At 40.6% G+C, this 21,458-nt stretch overlaps 1 protein-coding gene across 4 annotated transcripts in view; it reads right to left on the reverse strand.

Annotated features, from left to right (window-relative positions):
• Fggy (FGGY carbohydrate kinase domain containing) overlaps positions 1-21,458 on the reverse strand; it is a 363,520-nt gene that overhangs the window by 177,574 nt on the left and 164,488 nt on the right. For 3 of the 4 annotated variants that reach the window (XR_003712158.1, XM_028773313.1, XM_028773312.1), the window contains one exon: positions 11,024-11,152. The exons of the other annotated variant lie outside the window; for it this stretch is intronic. Coding sequence is in view for 2 of the 3 variants with exons in the window: in XM_028773313.1 (XP_028629146.1) it covers positions 11,024-11,152 (129 nt within the window). In the remaining variant the exon portion in view is untranslated. The remainder of the gene's footprint in view (positions 1-11,023; positions 11,153-21,458) is intronic. 4 annotated transcript variants of the gene reach the window in all.

Here is a 21,458-nt window from a genome sequence, read left to right on the forward strand (position 1 = left end):
AAAGAAAGAAAGAAAGAAAGAAAGAAAGAAAGAAAGAAAGAAAGAAAGAAAGAGAGAGAAAGAAAGAGACAGAGAAAGTTCTTCCCCCAAGAGATAGTGTGTGGGTTCAGCAGTGGCAGTGTAGGTGGTAAAAGTCAGCACTGCCCACTCTCAGGTGAGGCATCTAGAAACAGGACTGTTGAGTACACAAGGTGAGAGCCATGGACACTGAGCATCCTGGCAAGGCACCATCCTGCACCCTGGTTGGGAATGCTGCAAGTCTCAGGCACTAAGCATTGGCTGGGATAATCACCTCTACATTCAGAGCTTGTCAGATCTGCTACTCCACCTAAGTGCCTTTGGCTCTAAGCTTAAATGAGATGGAATTCTTTTTATTAACCACTGCCTTCAGTGCATTGCTGGTGAGAGAATGTATAGCTGCACATCCAAAGACACACACTTCATGAAGAGCGTCTCACATATCGCTTGTGTCACAGTCAATGCTGGGAAAACTAGTGAAACAGAGTTGGTTCAGAGTTGTTTTAACATCCAGCCTCTCTGGCTCAAAATTCCAAGTTTTCCACATGCAGACTGGCATTTCCATAGACTGGCATGGCTAAGACACCCCCCAGTGTGTTAGAAGAGAGGTCTGTAAGTCACCCCAGCAAATGTTGTTCTCATCATCACTGACAGAAAGAGAATCAGAGGCACAGAGCAGTTATGCTCAATGAAGTGATATGGCCTCAGGCCTTGGCTACATAGCTCAGGCTGTGCCACAGCTCATGCTATGTTCCAGGCTGGCTCATCCTGCTTGTCTCTCAAGCACAATGGAAGCGTTTAGTATTTACCTCACTAGCACATGCTGTTCTTGCTTCTTGACATGTAGATCCCACTTTCACTCTAGGAGATGCTTTCTTTAATTTATTCCAGCCAAGCCAGTGAATTCACTCCTGAATTCATCACTTTCCAGAGGAACAGTGTATGACCTATGCCTACTTTGCTTTGCATGCACCTCTGCCTTCTACACTGGCTGCATGTGCACATAACCTTTAAACATCTCCACATGGTAGCTACTGTTACTGTTCCATTTCACAGATAGCAAAAACAAGGCATGAAATGTCAGGTGATTGCCTGGGGGCCCAACACTTGCCTGTAGACTCAGTGCTTAGGTAGTGGTAAGTCCTTTAATACTCTGCTGTGTTACCTCTAAACTTCTAATTCCCACTGGCATCAGAGCCAGAAACTTCTATCAGATTCACAGTAGTACATACAGATCAACACAATGAAAGTTAAGTGCTGGTAGGTGATAGAACTGGAGTCTAAAGAGGTTTCCCTATATACCAACCATCTTCCTTAGCTTCTTACAAGGCACTGAGGCAGGTTGGGGAATTTCAAAAACTATTTCTCTTTATTCAGACACTGTAATCAGACACTGTCTGAATGCATAGTTAAGAGAAAATTGAAAGCAGGAAACTGAAGCAGGCCCACTATGAAAGTCTAAGGAAGTGGCCAAGAGTCACATGCAGGCTGCTGCAGGGCAGTGGGTGACGATGTGCATTTTGCTACCATCAGCTGCTGCTGTGTCACACAAAGTAAAGAGGAATGCACTGGCAGCAGTACGTAGAACATGTATTAAGCTTCTGGGCTGTGAGAAACAGCCCACAGCACAAGGGTAGTCCTCAAGGCCAGGCCTCAAACACAGTGGGATCCCCTAATGGGTGGGTGTCAGAGCTGGGTTGGGCAATTATGTGTTCCTTTTAGTTGCTTTGCTAAGCTCAGCAATGGAAAACACCAGCTCATCTTTCCAGCCATCTACCCATAAGTGAAAAGCGAATATCCCCCCTGGGGATAGTGAGAGCCCTATCCCCCTGGGTAGGGCTCCTCCCAGAGAACAGGCAGGGTGCTGGGGCGAGTGACAAGGCCAAAAGACTGCTGCAAACTAAGGCTCTGCTCTCACTGGATAGTCCACTCAGTTACAGGACACAGCTTGTTCCCTGATTGATGCAAAAACATAGCAAGGAAGACATGGAGACATGGCTGGGCACACAGATAGTGCTTGTCAGAATGCAAACCCTCTTGGTCCTCTAACTTTGGCTAATTCATTTGCTTCCTGAAGTACCAATTTTTTCAGCCACTAAAAGGAAACAATTCTTCCATGTCCCTGGTGTTTGAAGATGGCAAGATACTATACAAATAAAACTAGTATGAATATTAACAAAATTAATACTATTAATTAATAGTAGTAATAAACATAAAACATACATATAGTAGTAATTAAAAATAAAATTAATACTATTTCCTCTACCCTATTTCTAGACTTGTCTAACAAACCTCATATGATAGAATCTGGGCTCTTAGGCTACTTAGAATGCCTCTATCAAACTCATTTCCTTGCTACAGGCCTCTCAATTTTCTCATTTATAAATGGATCTAGAAATGCACCGGCTCCAAAGAAAGTTAACAATGGGTACTGCCCTGTTCAAGGCACGGTGTGAGCTGGTATACCTATAGGCTAAAGTAAGCAATGGCATGGACATTCCAAGACACACATGTGTTTATAAGCTATACATAAGGAGGGGAAACTCATAGAACCCAGTGGCAGGCTGGGTACAGGACCAAACTGTATCATGGATTAAAACATTACAATGAGCAAGTTAACAAACTTCAGGTTCCTCAGGCACAGAATGTAGAAAACAATGGCTCTTACAAAGCAGTTCTAAACTAATAATAGTGGCTGTTAAAGGCCCCAACCACATACTTGGCACAGAGTATTTGTTCAATAAGTTGTAGGTGAAATAAAAATAAGTAGGTTGAACTCTTCAGAGGAAGCTGGTCACTATGTATTTTGATTGTTGACAGCTTTGCAGGAGACATTTTGGAGCTCTATAGATATTAACAACAAAACAAAGAACGTATTCATGTATAGCTTAGAAAAACTAATTTACCTATTTAATGGCCAGCTGTGAGATGGCCTCCAGCCATTACATAGGATCTATGGGAAGGAATGGAATAACATACCAGGACTCTTTCTTTTTCCCTAATTTGGAGGTGGTGTTACATAATGGAGCAGGGCCCTGGCTGCCCCACTAAGCCAAACAAGAACACATAGATTTTCAATTTAGCTCTAACAGTAATTTTCTAGTACAGCCATGGGTGATACATTCTGTTTGTGAGCCTTGGTTTTTTCATGTGAAAATAAAAGAATGTGGTATAGAAACTCTTTGGGTAGGCTTTTTGTTCCCAAACTCTGTGATCACTCATTATCCAAACAGGAGTGTGTGGTGTGCGTATCAAACTGCAAACATTATGATTTCACAGCAGGGTCACAGCTGCACATACTGAATCACGTGGCACCAGATTTAAAGAGGGGTGAGCTGAAGGAGCCTGCTGCAGCCCCGAGGCCTGGAACTCTCCCAGCTTTCTGTCTACAGGTAAGACTGGTCACTTGGCTCATGCCAGTCCGCTGCAGTTCTCCAATAAAGTCCGGGAGCCTGGGAACAGAAATCTCCAAATCTTCTACCCCCAAGTGCCCCCTGTATGCCTCCACTGTTTATGTGCCTGCCACACTCATACAGCTGCTTAAAACCACAAGCCTGAAATCATATTAACTCATTCTTCCTTCTGTTTCTGATCATACCCAGAAATTCCCTGACCTGTGCATTCTCTATCTGCTTGGGGCCTGGCACGGCCTTTCTCTGAGACTCCACATGTGGCTTTATCAGTGGTTTGGAATCCTCTTCCTTTCTACCTTTTTAAATTTTTTTCATTTTTTTTTTGTGCCCTTTGAAAAAGTTTCCTGCTTTCCTGCTGCTCCCAGCAAGCTTTTAGTCTAGACCTGGCTCCTTCAAAGAAACATTCAGCTCTGGTCTCCCCTGCCCACCTGTTAGTTGAACATCAGTGCTGCTCTGAACCCATGTCCTTAGTGCTAAGGTGTCCCTGTATTTTGACTCCTCTGGGTTCCAGGTGAACCATCTTGTAAACATAAACCCAGATTCCTATCTTCATCATTAAGATTTCAAATCTATATTTTTCAATGTCCTGCTTCCTGGATTTAGCAATCCATACTCGTAAGTCCACAGAATCCTTTCATAGTTGTTACGTCAGTGGATTTGTGCTGGAAGACAGGCATAGAAAACAAAGCTGAAATAGGTAGAATAAATAGAGAAGAAACACACCAGAGAGAGCAACTAATACTCTTGGAAGAGTGAAGATTTGGAGAAGTTATAGTGGCGGTGACAGCCTGACTGTGTGCTGATGACTGAGTGGGGCTGTCTAGGAGGGGAAGGAGGTCTCCTACACAGTGAAGCATGGGTGGAGAGAAGCACAAAGCATGTGTGCACGGGAAGAAGGCTGCATTTCCCAGAAACTTGATGTCAAAAGGGCAGCTGCTGCAGAAACCAGGCTGGTCCTGAACCCTCAATCTCTACTTCCGTTTCCCTTTATCACCTAGCTACTTTTTCTGAGGAGTTTATGTCTCAGAATATTACTTTAAGAAGTACTATGTTGGTAGGAAGTAGTTTTCTGACTTCAGCCATCTCAGGAAAGCTCTTGCTGGCAAGATCAAAACTGAACTCATGTTCCCAGGCCCAGGAATCCAATTCCTCTCCTGCTTCTTCAGACATTTCATGACTGCTAACCAGTAAAGGATGCAAAGAAAGATGCTGTTATCCCGTTATCCAAACTAAGACACATAAGTCGTAATTGTTATGTTTGTCTGTTAACCAGTAAAGGATGTAAAGAGAGATGTCGTTATCTCATTATCTAAACTAAGGCACACAAGTAATTAATGGTGTTATTTGTCTTGACTTAATTGACTACACTTGCAGCTTGCTCACTCCCTTATCATTATAAAATTGCAGCCAGACACTAGGAGGGGACATGGATGCAATAACTGAATCAAGGAGCCTGAAACCAGGTGATGTATGGGGACCAGTCAGTCACCAAAGTTAACTTCCTTGCTTAAAGCCTTGTGTCAAAATATGATCAGTTAATGCAATAGCCCACTCCATCCCCCTACCTTTGTGTTTCCATCCTATAAAAATGTTGTACAAACTCCCTTGGAGGATGTTGTTCAGATTCCCACCGGCCACCTCCCTGAGGTCTAAGAAAATAAAGCTTTTCTTTTTAAGCTTCTATATCTGAAGTAAGTTTTCTCAGCTTCTACTCCAAACCCAACAACATTAGTAAAAACACTTTTCAGCTTACTTCTTGCTTTTAGAGAAATAAGCTAAACTGATAATGGGACAAATATCCTTGCGGATATCTGGAGACAGAGCAAGCCTTCTTAGCCACAGTGCTGGTGAAATGCAGGCTGAGAGAGCCTGCATTGTGTGGGTTGAACTGAGACTGGAAACATCTATGGTTTTTTTTTTATTTTGCTAATTAATAATAGCCTCTTTGGATGTTTCCAGATACTACTAAGTAGACCCTGGGTGCCTAAAGTCATCCCCTGGTTAAGATCGCCTAGAGAAAATAATGTAAACTACAGACTCAATCTCCAGTAAAAAGCTCAGTAAGACACTAGTTACTTGATTTTTGGAAGTCTTGCATTGTGCCTTACAACATGGGAACTAATCTTTACCTAATAGGATTGCTGAAAAATGGTAAAAATATATGTAAAGCACCAGGAAGAGCCCAAGCCTGAGAAGACGGGTAGGAGATGGTCATGTACTGAGAACTGTGGTTCTTATTAAAAATGCCGATATTATTGATGTATTATTAGAAAAAAGTATAACTAAAGTTTAAAGGTGACTGAACACTTTAAACTTTCCATGCCTTCTACTTTCCATGATGTAATAACGGCATGGCCTGCTGGGAGTGCAGTTCGAGCCATCACTTGCCCAGGTATCCTTCTGTAATTTCCTGTCTCAATTTCGAGACTATTTCATGTTTTACCAAAGCCTTCCTCGCTTAGCACAAATAACTGTAATTACAGTACTTACTTGCCTGTTCACTAGGCTGCAATTTCCCAAAACTCTTCTGTTCTGTCACATTCACCTCCCATCTCCATCAGCTAGTAAAGCTCCTTATCAGTGGATACTCACTGAAAGGCTTTTCTCAACATTTGTTACTTAGTTTAGATATGTTGGGGGACAAATTCAAAAGCAGAATTGCCACATAGTAATCGGCCTCTCATCCCATATCACACTGTGATAAATATGAGCCATGGAATCTGACAAGACAGGCTTAATCACAAGCCTCCACCTCACCATGTAGTTTTTGACAAAGTCAGGCAGTTGTACCAGCCACTGTTGTCTCACTTGACAAATGAAATGTAGGGGAAGAGCAGGATGTACAGAGCTGCTTTCTGAACTCCGTGTGAGATAACAAGTCACGTCTGTTCTTGGGCCCATAACTCAACTCTGAGACTCAGGTGCTCCCATGGCCAAATAAGGGTTGACATATCCACTCTGCCCAACTACAAAGTTGCTGTAAGGACTGACTGTGGAGAAATGTGCTTCTCTCAGTCTAAAGTTTAGAAATGTAACAGACCATTCCTAATAACAATGTTTGCTATCAAAACACCTCATCTCATATACATGTATGCATACTAATTATAAGTAAACTCCTCAAATCACATTATTGAAATCTGTTGCTTCCCAACTCTCTCTTCCAGGATATAGAAAATAGTGAGATAAGTAACTGGCATGCTTTGTCACTAAAAGAAACTGTGCTTTGTTCTAGCAAGGCAAGGACCAGAAAGTTCTTTCCCTAAGACTGGCTAAATACATTCTTCTGCCATTAATAAAACAAACAAATAGAAAAAGAAAAATGCAAAATCCTTATTTTGTTTCAACACCACAGCTAGGAAGAGCATTTTAAGCCAATGTAACACCTGACAGAGAATCCAATGCTGAGAATAAAAGAATTGTGCTCAACCTAGCAAAATGTATGATTTTGACCAAAGCTTGCTAATATGAGAAATATAAATTATGTTAAACAGAAATTATGGAGATTTTGAGACATTTAGGAGTAGCTTAAGAATTGCTCAGACCTAATGCTTGTTCCTAAAGAACTGAACCAAGTACAGTCACCACACAAGGATGGCTGCTCCCAGCTGAAGTAAGTGTCCACTGGTAAGGGAATGCCATTCTTTCATTCACCCAGTCTCTAACTGTGACACCAGCTGCTCAGGACGAAATGACAGTATGCTACAAAAACCTACACATGAGTAAATAAGATGACATTGACATACAAACCAGCAAACATCAGATACAGCACGAACACCGACAAAAGAGGGCAAGTCAGGGAGACGGGGAAGACTTCCATAAGAAGATGGCAGCATCTTCAAGCTTCAGTGGATAGTCAGAAGTTTGTCTGATAGGCAAGACCCATCGAAAGGAGAGGGGTCTGAGAGAGAAATGAAGTTGTTATTTCCTTTCAGGACAGTTGGGGCGCTGGAGCCAAAAACAGACCTGGAACAAAGTTAATGCTATTTTTACAAGCTAGAAAAATACCAGCAGCAGGAGTCCTGGCCAGAACCACCCCCACAAAGTGCAAACAAAACTCCTATCTGCTGCCTGTCTGCTGGAGAACTCACTAACCAGTCCCTTAAGAACAAAATGTTCTTTTATCTTTGATTTTTTATTCCCACAAAGTCCTTCCTCCTGTTTCCAGAGCTGGAAAACACATGAATTGAGTTGTGTTGCTCTTTGATCTTTATCTTCTCCCTCTCAGGCTCTTTGGGAATAAGAGTCTATAGGGTAATTCTGTTGAGAATTGACCCCTCCTCCTGGTCAGATTATGGGGTTCATAGCTGGTCAGGTCAGACCAGAAAACAACATCCCATGGTTGTCAGGGCAGCTTTGTGAGAGGCCTGCATGGCATCCCACTACAAAGTTAGGTTCTTATATTGACATTTGGGGTCTCAGAACTAAGTTCATCCAACCAGTTCTTATGGCTGTTTCTGGAAACCTATACAACTGAGAGTAGTGAATTCCACATTCATTTACAGGACCTAGAGAAAAACAAAATCGGGGCACCTTGGCAGACAGAGGGAGTCAGATCTTTGGATTCTTCTTTTCTCCTTGCCTACCTACAGGGAAGGAAATGAAAGTTCTGCTGAGAGATATTTCACACTTGGGATGGAAGGTAATATACAAAAGAAAGGCCTTTAGCCACAAATGAAAGGCCTTCAGCCACTAAGCTCTTCCTTTCTAATAGGCATTTTGATTCTTGGGTGAAGAGAGGCTTCATTACTGTGTGAGTGTGATGTGTATATCACCAGTTTTCACAGAAAAAAGATGAAGAGCCATTGCTAATCTTTCCCATCAAAGAGAAAACTAAAGTTTAAGAGGTAGCCCATTTGTAAGCAGGACAAGAATTTAGTCTGGTCAGAGACCTACTATCTCAAATCAATACTATAAAGCTTCACAAACACAGAGCAGGAAAACAATACAAATCTCTCCAGAAAGAATGACACATGTCTGGTATGCTCACTTCTGATAATCTCTAGTGTTCAGACCCCCAGAACAGACAGGTCTGCACATGCTTGATGGTTATCTTTAGTATATCTGTGGTCAAGTGGTCTTCTCAGGTCTCTCAGGCCTCTGTTCTCCTCTGCAACCCAACATAATAGATACAAGGTGGAAAATGAGTAGAATTTTTGCATCTGGATCTCTTTACCTTCACAGATATCCTAATCCTGAGCTGGCTATATAGAGTATCTTTTAGAGTGAAGGGGGTTCAACCTCATTTAAGCAGCTGACAAAAGAGAGAATCTCAGAATTTATTCTATCTTTGAACTTCACAAACTCATTTTCCATAGGTGGGGAACTGATTAATGACTGTAAGAGAACTTCAGCACAGAAGACATAAGTCAAAGATTCTGGAGATAACACTTCTGTCAGTGAGCTCTGCATTTAGGCAATACACTGGGGCCATCTAGGAGTTTCCCCTCTCAGAGAGTACAGAGTGTCCTGGACAGAAATAAGAAGGTGAGTTTTGATTTGTCCTTTGAGAGGTCAGGGAAGCTGACAAGGGAACCACAATGTCTGAGGCTCCCTAATACAAGGGCCTCTTCCCTGAAGCAAGTAGTAGCCACAGCCAAGTGTCTGTCACCTGGGTGAGGCAAATGGTTGAAACTGTCACCCCAGGGACAATTGCAAAAGACATTGATGAAGAAAGCTTCCCTGACTGCCTCTGTGATCTACACTGTCAGGGTGACTGTGAGGCAGGAACACTCCATGTCTGTCCACACCTCCAGTTCTGTCTGTGATTGTACTTTAAAGCCCAACACATGACATTCTACTCAGAAGCACTGCTCATACTGGGAAGTGCTGGAGAAAAACATCCTTGCTTGTGGTCAGAGCCACACCACACCACCCAATTATCACATATGCAGTTCTCTTGTTTATTCTGTCTCTGGACCAGAGCCCGAGAACAGAAGGATGAAGAGGGACAGAGCTCTCAAGCTGATAAGTGCCATCCAATCCACACATCAGGAAACAGATGAACCATCACTGTAACAATTAATGTGACTTTACTGAATACATTTCTTAGCTACCTATAAAAACAGAATACAAGGCTCCCCACTAGGCATATGAGATATAATGGAATGAGATATAGAAACTCAATATATGCAAGTCCTTGAAAGAGTCAACTCTTGATTTTAAGGCAGAGGTTTTCAATCTTCTTAATGCTCAACCCTTAATGAAGTTCCTCATGCAGTGGTGACCCCAATGATTAAATTATTTTTATTCTTACGTTGTTACTGTAGCTTTGCTACTGTTATGAATCAGAATGTAAATATCTGTGTTTTCCAAAGGTCTTCAGCAACCCTGTAAAAGAGTTGTTCAACCCCCCAAGGGGGTGGGTCATGACCCATAGATTGAGAAACACTGCTCTAAAGTAAAGTGTGAATCAGCAATTAAGATTTGGAGTCTTACAAGGCCACCGGACTGGCTAAACTCTTGTCTCATCTCTCAAACAGCTAAAACTACAGTTACATGTAACCACACATGCCTGAAGTTTTGTGACTATAATCCATTATAAGACTTTCATTTTGGCCTGCTAAACACATACATACACTCACAAATGGAAGCATAGGTCCACAACACAGTATTTATTTACCTGTACCATGGGAGACATAGTCTGCTGTGTTCCAACTTGCTGTCATCTATTTATACCATTCTAGTCTGAACATTTAATGTTATGTACTGACATTTGTGTTGGTATATTTGTCTTATGAATTACAAGCCATAATTTGAAAAAACTGCTCTTGAATTAAAGTCTAGGGAAAATTATATGACTATAGGAAAATTGAGAGATTCTGATCATCATGCTAGCTAAAAAAATAAAGAAGAAGGAATCTGGAGTAGAGCTGGAGATGAGAAGACAATCTCCACATGTAACTGGAATTTTGTGCTTCACTGTATTTTTTTCTACTAAAAATTGGGAAGAGAATTTGGTTTTATTTTATTTTATTTTATTTTATTTAAGTTGATAGTTTTTAAGGTGGTGAGAACTGACTCCCAGACCCTATCCACGCTGGGCAAATGCTTTACCCCTGAGCTCCACCACAGACCCAGGTTGTTTTACTTCCCCTTCTCTAGCACCATTCCAGAGTGTGGTGAGAGGTCAGACTTGAAAGTTATATAGGAAACGAAGTCATGACTTCAATCAAGTAATTGAATTTATGAAAAAAGCCAAATATTTTACTAAATATATTTATATTATGCTTAGAAATATTTTGCAGTTCCAGTAATAAAAAAGAATACATGATATTGTTCTACCATCACACACTATAAATGAAAGTGAACATCATTTTTTCAAATTTCAGTAAGCCACAGAACTATCTAGATTAATATTTATATTATGATGTATTAACAAATTAATAATTTAGAAACAATTTTTCTATTTGATTAAAAGTTTTCTAACTCTATTCAAGTGCCTACATGTATAAAGAAAGGCCTTTCATTCTTACATCTTGACCCATTAGCCCTTGACCTTTCCTGTGCAAACAAAGAAGTATCCTGGGTTCTTGGCAACAGTCCATTTTCCAGAGAACCCACAGAGCTGGTACTGGAGGGGAAGGAGAGTTTACCTAGTCCTCCTGCATGGGCATCAATGAGTGAGGCTCCCACTGCAATTCCTGAAGGAAGACCCAGCTCTCTGGCTGCTTCTGGTATGAGCCCCATTCCAAGAGAAGCTCCGGGAGGCAACACTAGATTTCCTGGGTTAGACATAAGAGAAAACAAACACCCATCAGTCTGGAATACACTAAAAGGAACAGAGGGTTTTCTTAAGAGAACCTTTTTGCTCCATCCTCTGTGCCTGCCTTTTCTCAATTTCACAAAGACAGAGCCATGCAGTCATGAAATGTCCTTTTGCTCACTTGATGACCATGGTATATGTCTTTGATATGCATGTAAATACACACTCCAAAAGAAACAGAAAAGTGACTTCTGTAGTTGTTTCCTATCATAGGATAAAGGATAGAAATATTTTGTTCCAAGAAGGAATTTAAGCTTTGTGTTCTAGCTGGATGAGATAGCCCAGCTGAAACCTTGGGGATTCCATGAGGCTACTGCTTACACAGAAACAGTTCTTTGGAGTTTTGCAATGCGGTGACCCTGATATTTCATGTGACCTTGAGTTCTTACAGTCAGGCAGGCTTTTAGTTAATAATTTATTGATTGTCTAGCTTTGTGTGGGCACTGTGAAGCAGTAAAAGGCTGTTCTTGTTTTCCACCTAGTTAGGGAGATGCGACAAGGACACAGAAAAACCATGCAAGGCAGAAGAAAATGAAATGATCTCTCTATTGTCAGCTGTTTAACTGAGGTTGAACCCCCTTCACTCTAAAAGATACTCTATATGCATCTTTGCCTTGCAGGGTTGTTTAAGACTTAGACAATATGTATTGTAGCATGCAATCTCTTTTGTGCCTTGTGATTTTAGAACGGGCAGAACTGCCTTAGGATTTCAGCTCAGAAAAAAGTAAGTGAAGATGGTAAATGGCTCCAGCAGCCCCAGCTAACTGGAAGTAAAGCACCTCCCCACTCCACCCTTACAACTCTTTTAAATAATGAATTTCTGTCTACAACTAACTCTGAAAATAGGTTAGCCCAAAAGACTGACATCACTATGGTGTGTTTTAGAGCTTCTTTATTCAAAACTGATTTTAATTAATTTACATTTAAAATGTAAAACCATTGAATGTCTGTTTTGAAAATCGAAGTATGTTTGGAATTATCTGCATATGTAATTTTACTTTTCCAGCATTCATTTAAGAAAAGAAAAAATTCCCAGTGGAAATATAGTATGTGAATTGTAATATGCTTGGTGAGAAATGCAGAACATACACCAAAGAGACATTCAGTCTGGAAAGGTAAATGTAAAGTGTCTCACTTTTAATTCCATATAAGCTGGGGATGCTGCAGTTTACTGATAGTGTGAATGTCTAACATGAATAGGATCCTGGGCTTTATCCTTAAGCACAGCAAAAAGAATTGTTAGACCAACTGTATGTTGAAATGATATTTTTATCTATTAAGTTAAATAAGACATATCAAAATTAATTCATCTACTTTTTTAAAACTTTATCCTGAGGACTAGAAGGGTTGACTTGAATTATGCTGGTCTAATGAACAGGGTACAAATATAAGAGAAGAAATAGGCTAACCTCTGGTCTGTACTGATTTCCCAGGGCATAAGAACTAAGGAAGGGCTGTGTTCTAGATTCGAGACAGTCTCTTAATTATATCACCATATATATTGTGCAAATGTGTCAAACATCTGTCCTGGGATGAACCTGTCTAGTCTCTGCACTGGACTATCCATGTTGTCACTTTGTTTGGCTAACAATAATAGTATCTGTTCTATCCCCATCTCATAGGCAGCTGTCAGGAAACTGAAAGTATTACATGAGTAAATTTCTTGCAGCCACATAGCTTAAGAGTGGGAAGTAGGCCTTAGAGTCTCCTCTGACATCAAATCCTGTACTCTGATGTCTGAAGTAGGAATCTTTCGCAAACATGCTCTGAATAAATGAAAGGATCAAGAAAAGTACTTCTGAAACAAGCATTATTGTATATGTTAAAACTACTATCATTTAAAAATGCTGCCTGCAGAGTTATTTTATGGTTTGATTTCTATTAAAGAAATGTAAAAAAGAAAACTCTGATCTACCTTCATCTCTATCTCTACAGCTTTAAAGGGAGTAACTTTCCTGGACAGTTTTAGATAATTTGCATGGTGGATCTCTGTTTTCTGAGGAGATTTAGAAAAAAAAAACTTAAGTGGTAAATGAACAAATCTCTTCTTTCTGAGAAGGCTTGAGGAAGACTGTGAGCAGGGCCCTGGGCTATCAGCAGACTTGCTTGTCAGTATACACACAGAGAAAGTTAGAGAGGAAGGCCTTGCAATAACACTGCAATGCCTGGCCTCAGCACTGACAGGCTAGATCCCCACTGAACAGGCGATTCCAGAGAGCATGGTGGCTTGATCTGGGTTTTTAGATCCTCATTCTAGTAACATTTTACAAGAGGACACACTTGAGAACAGGAAAAAAAACAGAAGAATCATTAAGGTAAAAGAGTAAATGGGATGCAGGAACAAAGAAGACATGAGAGATTTTGCAGAGCAAGAGATAACTAATCATGGTGGTAGCTTTGATGTAGGGAGTATGGAGGAGGAGACGCTATGGCTTGAATTCTTCTATTAAGAAAGGAAAATCCGACTGGTATAAAAGATTGAGGGTGCAGACAGTGGCCAACTGCCAAGCTCAAGTCTCTTGAATATCATCAACTGCAGATTTTTTTCTGTAGGGCCCCTGTCCTGTAACTCAGAGAAGGAGAGAATCCTGCTATGTACCCCTCACCCTACAACACTGCTGGGCTGACCAAAGTGATGTGCAACAGTATCCACTGATGGTCTCTTGCATCACAGATAACCATTCTCAGTCAACAACTGATACCACATCTGTCTCAACTCTGTTCCCAGAGAATTCACCCCAGGACAGTAAGCCAGCCTTCTGAGGCTAGTGATCTAGGAATAAAAGTTAATGTTCACCATGATAAATATCTCTCCTTAAAGTGAAACCACAGTGTTCAGGAATCAACTATCTAACCTCAAACAAGAAGGATCTCTGTTTATCCAAACCAGAAGGGTACAACATGAAACAGGAAGGTGGAAGTAACTGTTGTGAGAATTCCGGAAATCTCCCTTCCACATCCATGGTTTCTCAGCCAAAATCACTGTAGAAGGACTAGGGCTGTTAGACGTGACCTGACACATTTCCCCAAAGTTTTCACTCACCATAAAATTTAATAATCACAGCATTGCTCTTCCCAGAGTAATCAAGATGTCCCTGACTCAGCATCTGCAATCTCTTCTATGTTTTGTCAAACCACTCACTCATGTGTTTCACAAACCAGTCAAAAACAATGCTTAGAGGACATTTCACAGATTCTCATTCACCCTGTGCCAAGTTCTAGGTGTTGGTCAATAAGTGAAAGCGCCCCCTACAATTTTAAAACATTCACCCTGAAGTCTACAACTAAAAAGTTGGGAAACTAAGAGAGTAATTTATGGAGATCTGAAAATGGTAGAATTATGTGATGTGCCCAAGGAAATGAGGAGGGCTCCCTACACAGGCCTCAGAGAATGAATGAAATCTTCAAGGTAGAGGTAACACTTTAGAAGTGGTTGGGATGACTTCCAAAGGTGAACAATAGATGCTATCATACTAGAATTAGAATGTTCCAGAAAGTAGCTCCATTAGAAGAAATGGTCATACTAGAATTAGAATGTTCCAGAAAGTAGCTCCATCAAAAGAAATGGCGGTTCACTGTAGGAAGCCTAGAGGGGCCAGGAGTTGCGATAAGTATCCAGTCTATTAGAATACAAACACTGAGAGGATGGAAAAGAGGATGAAAGAAAAGAGGATGCCTATGAAAGGGACAGCACATGGCTGAAGATAGCAGGGCACTGAGGACCTGCCCACATTTGACCCTTGGATTTGCTTTTTAAAAATATAAACCTACTATGTGAGGAAAGGCTAGCATAGGAAACATTGTTTTATCTTTCAAACATCCAAACAAGTGAAAAACGCAGGGTGCAAGATATTATGCAGAAGAATATGACTTCACTGTAAAAATAACAATGTTGATAGATAAATTTATAAAACTACATTCCTAGGAGGTAAAACACACACATACAAAATATGTTTCTAATGGGGGTGTGGGTGAATTTGTTCTTTTTATTAACCTATGCTCTCTTATGTTCTACTTTGAACAAACATTTCTTGTATAATAGTTTTAGAGGTGTTTCTCTTCTGGTCAGAGAGAGAGAGAGAGAGAGAGAGAGAGAGAGAGAGAGAGAGAGAGAGGGGGGGGGGAGGAAAGAAAGAAAGAAGGAAGGAAGGAAGGAAGGAAGGAAGGAGAAAAGGAACAGAGGGAGGGAGGGAGGAAGGAAGGGAGGGATAGAGAGAGGGAGGAAGTGCATGGGGAGAATTAAGGTATGAATTTGGTAGAAAGAGCAAGATAAAATAAGGAACAAAGCCAGGATGTAGAATAGTGTTCATCCAATGTCATATCTGTGATCCTTTTAACGATTCCAAACAATCAAGCACATGGGCACATGTACTTCCAGAAGTTTCTAGAAAAAAAAAAAAAACCCTGATTTCTGTAACAGCACAGATAGGATGTGCTGTGAGCTACTCTCCTGAACCATCCATGTCCTTCCAGATCATGACCTCGAGTGTTTGTTTATAACAAACCAGATTGGCTTAAGCTTAAATAACAACAAAATGAAAGCAGAGATTCCCTGCATCTTTTCCAAGTCCTGTTTCTCAGGCTGAAGACAGGAAAGAAACCCATGGGCAATTCACCTACACTCTGATCTCCGGCTGTGTTACATGTTCACTTTGGGATATCAGATGGCCCTGAGGACTCCTGGGCCCCATGAATTCCCATCTGAATGGACATATTTGGCCCGAGTGGTCAAAGCTGGAGCCTACAATTATCGGGTGGCTGCAGTCCCTCTTCACAAGCAGGGCTCCTATTACACCAAACCTTCCCCTACCAGTTTTTCAATTATCTATGACTAATGAGCACTCTGGGAACAGTTTCAGACACACACATAATCCTCTCTCCTGATGTCAGCAGCAGAAATTAATGACTATGTGGATTGCTGGGAGACAGAAGATGCATTATAATGGTCAACAGAACTGTTATCCTCTCCAGGAAGGGGGGAGGGTATTGAATTAACTGGAAGGTTCAGTGTTCCTTTGTATGCTGAGAGGGAGATGAAACACAGGGGGAGATTTGGCTCCAGGCCCACGGAAATGTCAGAGAGGTTTGGGCGTGGGTGGCATGCAACCCTGCTTCCTTGTGCTTGCTGTGGAATGCTAGTACCAGCTCGGTTGGGCAAGGTTGACTAGCCAGCCAGATTATGTCCAAGACTGTGCTAAAGGACATTTTGCCCTGCCAGTTGGAGAGAGTACTGGAATTCTTTCAATATGATTTAAGTGGATAACAAGACTGAGAACATACAATTCTCAACCACTATGCAGTATTCAGGGGGAATTCTTAAGTTTGGTGTTTCATACAGACATGGTCATGCTTGAATGGTTCCAGAGAATGGTAAGGGCTAGCCTGACTCAGATCACATGGGTAGGTAAGCTCTGGGGATTTTCTAGAAAACTGGAACAACTGACAGAAAATGGCTGAAAAGATGAGTTACACTTGTCCTGAAAAATTCATCCAAGTAGATACTTCTTGAGAAACCCAAAGCTAGTGTTCTTCCACTCTTTAAGGAGAGCATCTGATACAATTCCTAGAAATCATGTCATTGTAACTAGAGACTAAATTCCATTTCCATTACTGATTTCACATCAAACTGTATGATATTCATTATCACTCACTATAGAAATCATGAATAACCATCTACTATGTGCACACACTGTCCCAGAGTAGAACATAGGTCAAGGATCAACATAGAGAAGATCATTTTAGCAGGTACTAGTCCTTTCTAATAGCAGTTCTGATTTACATGTTAGTTAACATGTCTCCATAGTTTAGATGGTTTGATACATACAGAAGATCCCAGACTGTGTATTCTGACTTGGTATTAATGTACCTTATACTCCCTATACTTTAAATATACTTTTAAATAACTTTTACATATTATATCCCTATATTAGGTTCTGTCCATCTCTCCCAGTAGAAAGACAATGGCCTATAAACTTTCATCTCACTCCACATCTTATTTCTTTCACTTGAAGCATCTACAGCATACTTTAAAAAGTAATGTTTACTTTACAAACTTACACATTTTTGATTATTTTTTTAAATATCATAAGACATCACATCCATCTTCTTGGATAAAAAGATTAAAGGTGCACACTTATATGCGCCCACCTATGCAGCCTTTCAGTAGAGAGTAAACAAAAGAGATGAACAGATGAACAATAAATTTAACTCTCTATCCCAGATGTTGCCAAGGTAAAGAAACTAATATAATCCCACCAGTGGTCCACTCTCATTTCTAACTCAGGACAATGACACACATCAAGGGCAATGAACATTCCCAGCAAATGGCAGAAGGTATGCTGTCACTTCTCCCTGGGCACAAAGACTCTTCTTATGGCAGCAAGAGACTACAGAACCAGAGTACAGCTCTCAAGTCCTTCCAGCTGGATAAGCTGGTTCAAAGAATCCAGTTAGCAATTAGTTACTGCAATAGGTCAGTGAGCTGAAGAGCGGTATGTACATCTTGTATTTCAACAACATATTTATTCAAGTCTATGAGCTGTTGGTAACTGTTTCTGTTCATATAACTTTCCATCCTAATAACAAATCAATAAAATGAAAATTCTTTTGGAAAGCAATATATTTAGGTTCTGTAACGTACAGCCTAAATATTAGAGCTTATTATTTCATAGAATAGAAACAAAACTACAGAAGAATTTCAAAATTTGTTCAGTTACACAGGGAGGGAAGAGAGTGAGGGGTTACATTTGAGGATCAGATTAGGGTCAGGATACAAAGGTCTGACTCCAAAGCCTGAAATTTTCCCAAATTACCATCCAATTTGGGAAACTGGATTATGTATAGACTGCAATGAACAGGACAGCAAGGCACCATTTACAGACTATACGTAGGGACAAAATCACAAGGGCCACAATATTCTAAGATATTGAAACATCTTACCTTCTCTTTTCCTAGACTGACCCTTACAGAACAGGAATCCAAAGACAGAACTGGATATCTGACAGTTAAGCAGTCACAGAAATGAAGTCTAGACTCAAACCACAGCTCCTGACTCACAAGGCTTCCTCTGCTTTCTTTATCTCCTACTATAGAATGCCACTCTGTTCCCTCAACAGCACGCAATAGAAAGTGAGAGCCATAAGACACATGGAGTCTAGAATAGCTGGCAAAACTCAATAGCTTCCAGAGGTATGGGAGGCAGTTCTGAACTATTCAGGGCATAGCTGTAGTCTTTTAGCTTGAAATCATCAGCTCTGACACCCATAATGACCTAATTCTCTAGATAATTGTTGATGACCTATTTTGTTCTCACATAGCCTAAGGCTACCCCCTAAAATCCTTCCCTAGGTAGATCATAATTAATCCCTCCTTCCTCTAGAACCCCACAGTATGGTGTCTGGAATGACATCATTCTGTTCTTTAAACAGAAATACTTTTTCCTTTGCACCTACCTCTTCTAATTTCAATGATAACGGCCCAGAGGGCACAGCTCTTTCAACTGTATTGTCAGAGGCAGGCAGGTTAGCATAGCTTGAGGCGTTCAGGTTAGGTAATGGACAATCTTGGAGGCAGTTCATGGCCTTCCTACTCTCAGGGCTTATGACCTTGGGCAAAGGATTTCTTTCCATTGCAAATGTTCATGCTTAAAAGAATTCTAAAATAATGCTAGTTTCCTCCTAGAGTGGTAATGATAAATCATCAGGATGATGCCCAAGAAGCACAATTGCTGACATCTCACATAGAACAAAAAATCAGCAGGTAGGAGACACTATTACAGTTATCAGAACTCTCTGTGCCTGGTAGGTTAGATACTGCCTAGCACAAAAAGGTCACATAGTTCATTCTGGCTGAGCTGAAAACCTTGAGGAGTCTATGATGTTAGTGAGTGACGCGATATATGTTTTTGAGGTCATGAGAGCAAGCTGCAGAAACCATGAAAGGTGTTAAAATATTCACAGTAATGGAATTCTGTTTGCCAGCATGGAAAAATGTCTCCCTGTGGTCATGTATGAGAGCCAAAGTTATGTTTTAAGCTTTAGCTACTGTGCCTAGGAGATTCATAAAACAAAAATGCCTCTAATCTGTAAACCCCTTGCCCAAGGACAGATACTTCCTGAAATGCTAGAGACCATCATTGTTTATGTTTTCATTTGTTAAACAAGTTTGTTTGACCCAGCTGCACTGGATGAGCTTGATCACATGAGGATGGAAGGTATACAGGCAAAAAATACATCAGAGTGTACGCTTGCCCCTGACTGGATGTAGGCAGGAGTTATGTAGGCAGGAAGTAGGTCAGGATATACGTACATATGTGATTGGACCTGATGGGAAAAATGAAGCTTTATGGTTTGTCTTTATAAGGCACTGCAAAATGTGACATCTTGTCTCTTTCTGGAAACCTTGGAAAGGTCCTGGCCAGAGTCTATTATCTTGGCGAGTAATTAATTAAAGCTTGCTTCAAATTTGGTCAAAATTTGTGGAATTGGTCTTTCATGATTTTCAAGTTTAACACATTTCCATGTTAAGTCTTCGGAATGAAATGTTTTAAGAATAAGTATAGAAAGCGTTCTCCTTGGAGTTATTTTAAGCACTAAATGCTGGTTTCAAAAGGAAATATTATTTTGTCAATGAAATACTGGACTGTCAGATGACTATGGCTTTCCAGAGCTATATAAGAAGGACAGCCATAGAGAGTACCCCCCCCCGCCATATCTAAGAAATGACAGAATCAGGAAAGAGTTGCTTTAGCTGTAATTTTATAGGGGTTCAGGAATTTAATTTGTTGTTTTATAGCTCAATGAAAATTACATTTAAAAAGACAGACCCAGGTTTCTCGGTTTTAAACTTTTGTCCAAATGACTTGGTTTTCCAAACCTGCAATTCAGTACTGAACAGAATACTTGATCACTATAAAGACAGGATTTTCAAAATAAAAGATATTCTTTGAATCACTGTGCTTCTTTGTGTGATCCCATTTACTGATGCAGCATAGCCCAAGGAACACTTTGTCAGAGGCCAGTGTGGGTGAGCAGTCTAGCTAGACTCCTGTTTGTACACTGCTGGCTCACAGAAGATAACAGCCTCCTAACAATGGCTGCCTCTATGAGATGTCAAACAGCAACTCTCACAGGAAGGGCCAGTCAGCAGGGCTGGTGGTAACCGCACAAGGCCAAACATCTGGCGATTTCAAGACATCTGGGGCTTTTCTATCATGTAGACCAAACACGATTCAGGTAATTGACCAAATTTTTCACTTTCCAACCAGATGTCTTACTTTCATAGAGAGGAAGCCAGTCTTGTACTTTCATGTGCAAATAAGCTAGACTAAATTCACCCCCAGAGGGCAGGATTAATTGCTTATACTCAATGAACACTAAATTACATATTATTTCTTTTTTTCCAACTGTTCTACCCTTGAAAAGGCCTTCTGCTATTGTTTTGAAAAGCATATATTTCATCTTAGAAGTGCTCTTTTTAAAGCCCTACTCCTCACATTTTTGACAGGAAGCCAGAGTGCTATTATGAAGAGTGTGATTTTAGCAGTCAGTTTGATCTGGCTTTGGTTGCATGCCTCAACTTTCAGAGCCTCAAGCCCTCTAAACTCAGATTCTTTGTAGATAAACATCATAAAAACCATCTATAAAGGCCATTATCAAGATACAAGAGCACAGTGCCTACAGTGCTTGGGTGCTTCTTGTGTCTGGTACTGAGACTACAGAAGACCAAAGTGCCTGCACGTCCCATAGGTTCTCCATCAAGAATGCAGATAGGGCTGAAGAGAGGGTGGAAAGTGTGTGTGTGTGTGTGTACTATCATTCTTATAGATTTTACAGAGAAATGTCCAGTTTGTGTGGGAAAGGGTGTATCTGAAACATTTCCTTTACTTTAACCCTTATATGGAGCAAATGCTGGAATTTTTGCTAGTCAAGTTTGTTTAAAGAATTCATGTGGTTAATTAACAATGACCTATTTTCTATGCTGCTGTCCTGACAACCAACCATTTTACAGGACAGATGATGAAAAGAATGCAACAAGGTGTCTCTCTTCAGTCAAGTCTAGTTGGCAAAACCCAATAGCATGGAAACAATGTTTGAGAGATGACCAGAGTTTGGGTGTGATCTCCTTAAACAGAGGACAGACATATGCATAAGTCTACGGGACTCCGAGCACACAGGGCACAAAGAGAAGCTGCTCTTGCAGAATTTATTTTAATGTAACAGCTACCACATTTCAAAAGCCAGGCTGTAAATAAACATTAACATAAG

This window comes from Grammomys surdaster, unplaced genomic scaffold (assembly GCF_004785775.1).
Source record: "Grammomys surdaster isolate TR1022 unplaced genomic scaffold, NIH_TR_1.0 225, whole genome shotgun sequence".
Classification (NCBI taxonomy): domain Eukaryota; kingdom Metazoa; phylum Chordata; class Mammalia; order Rodentia; family Muridae; genus Grammomys; species Grammomys surdaster.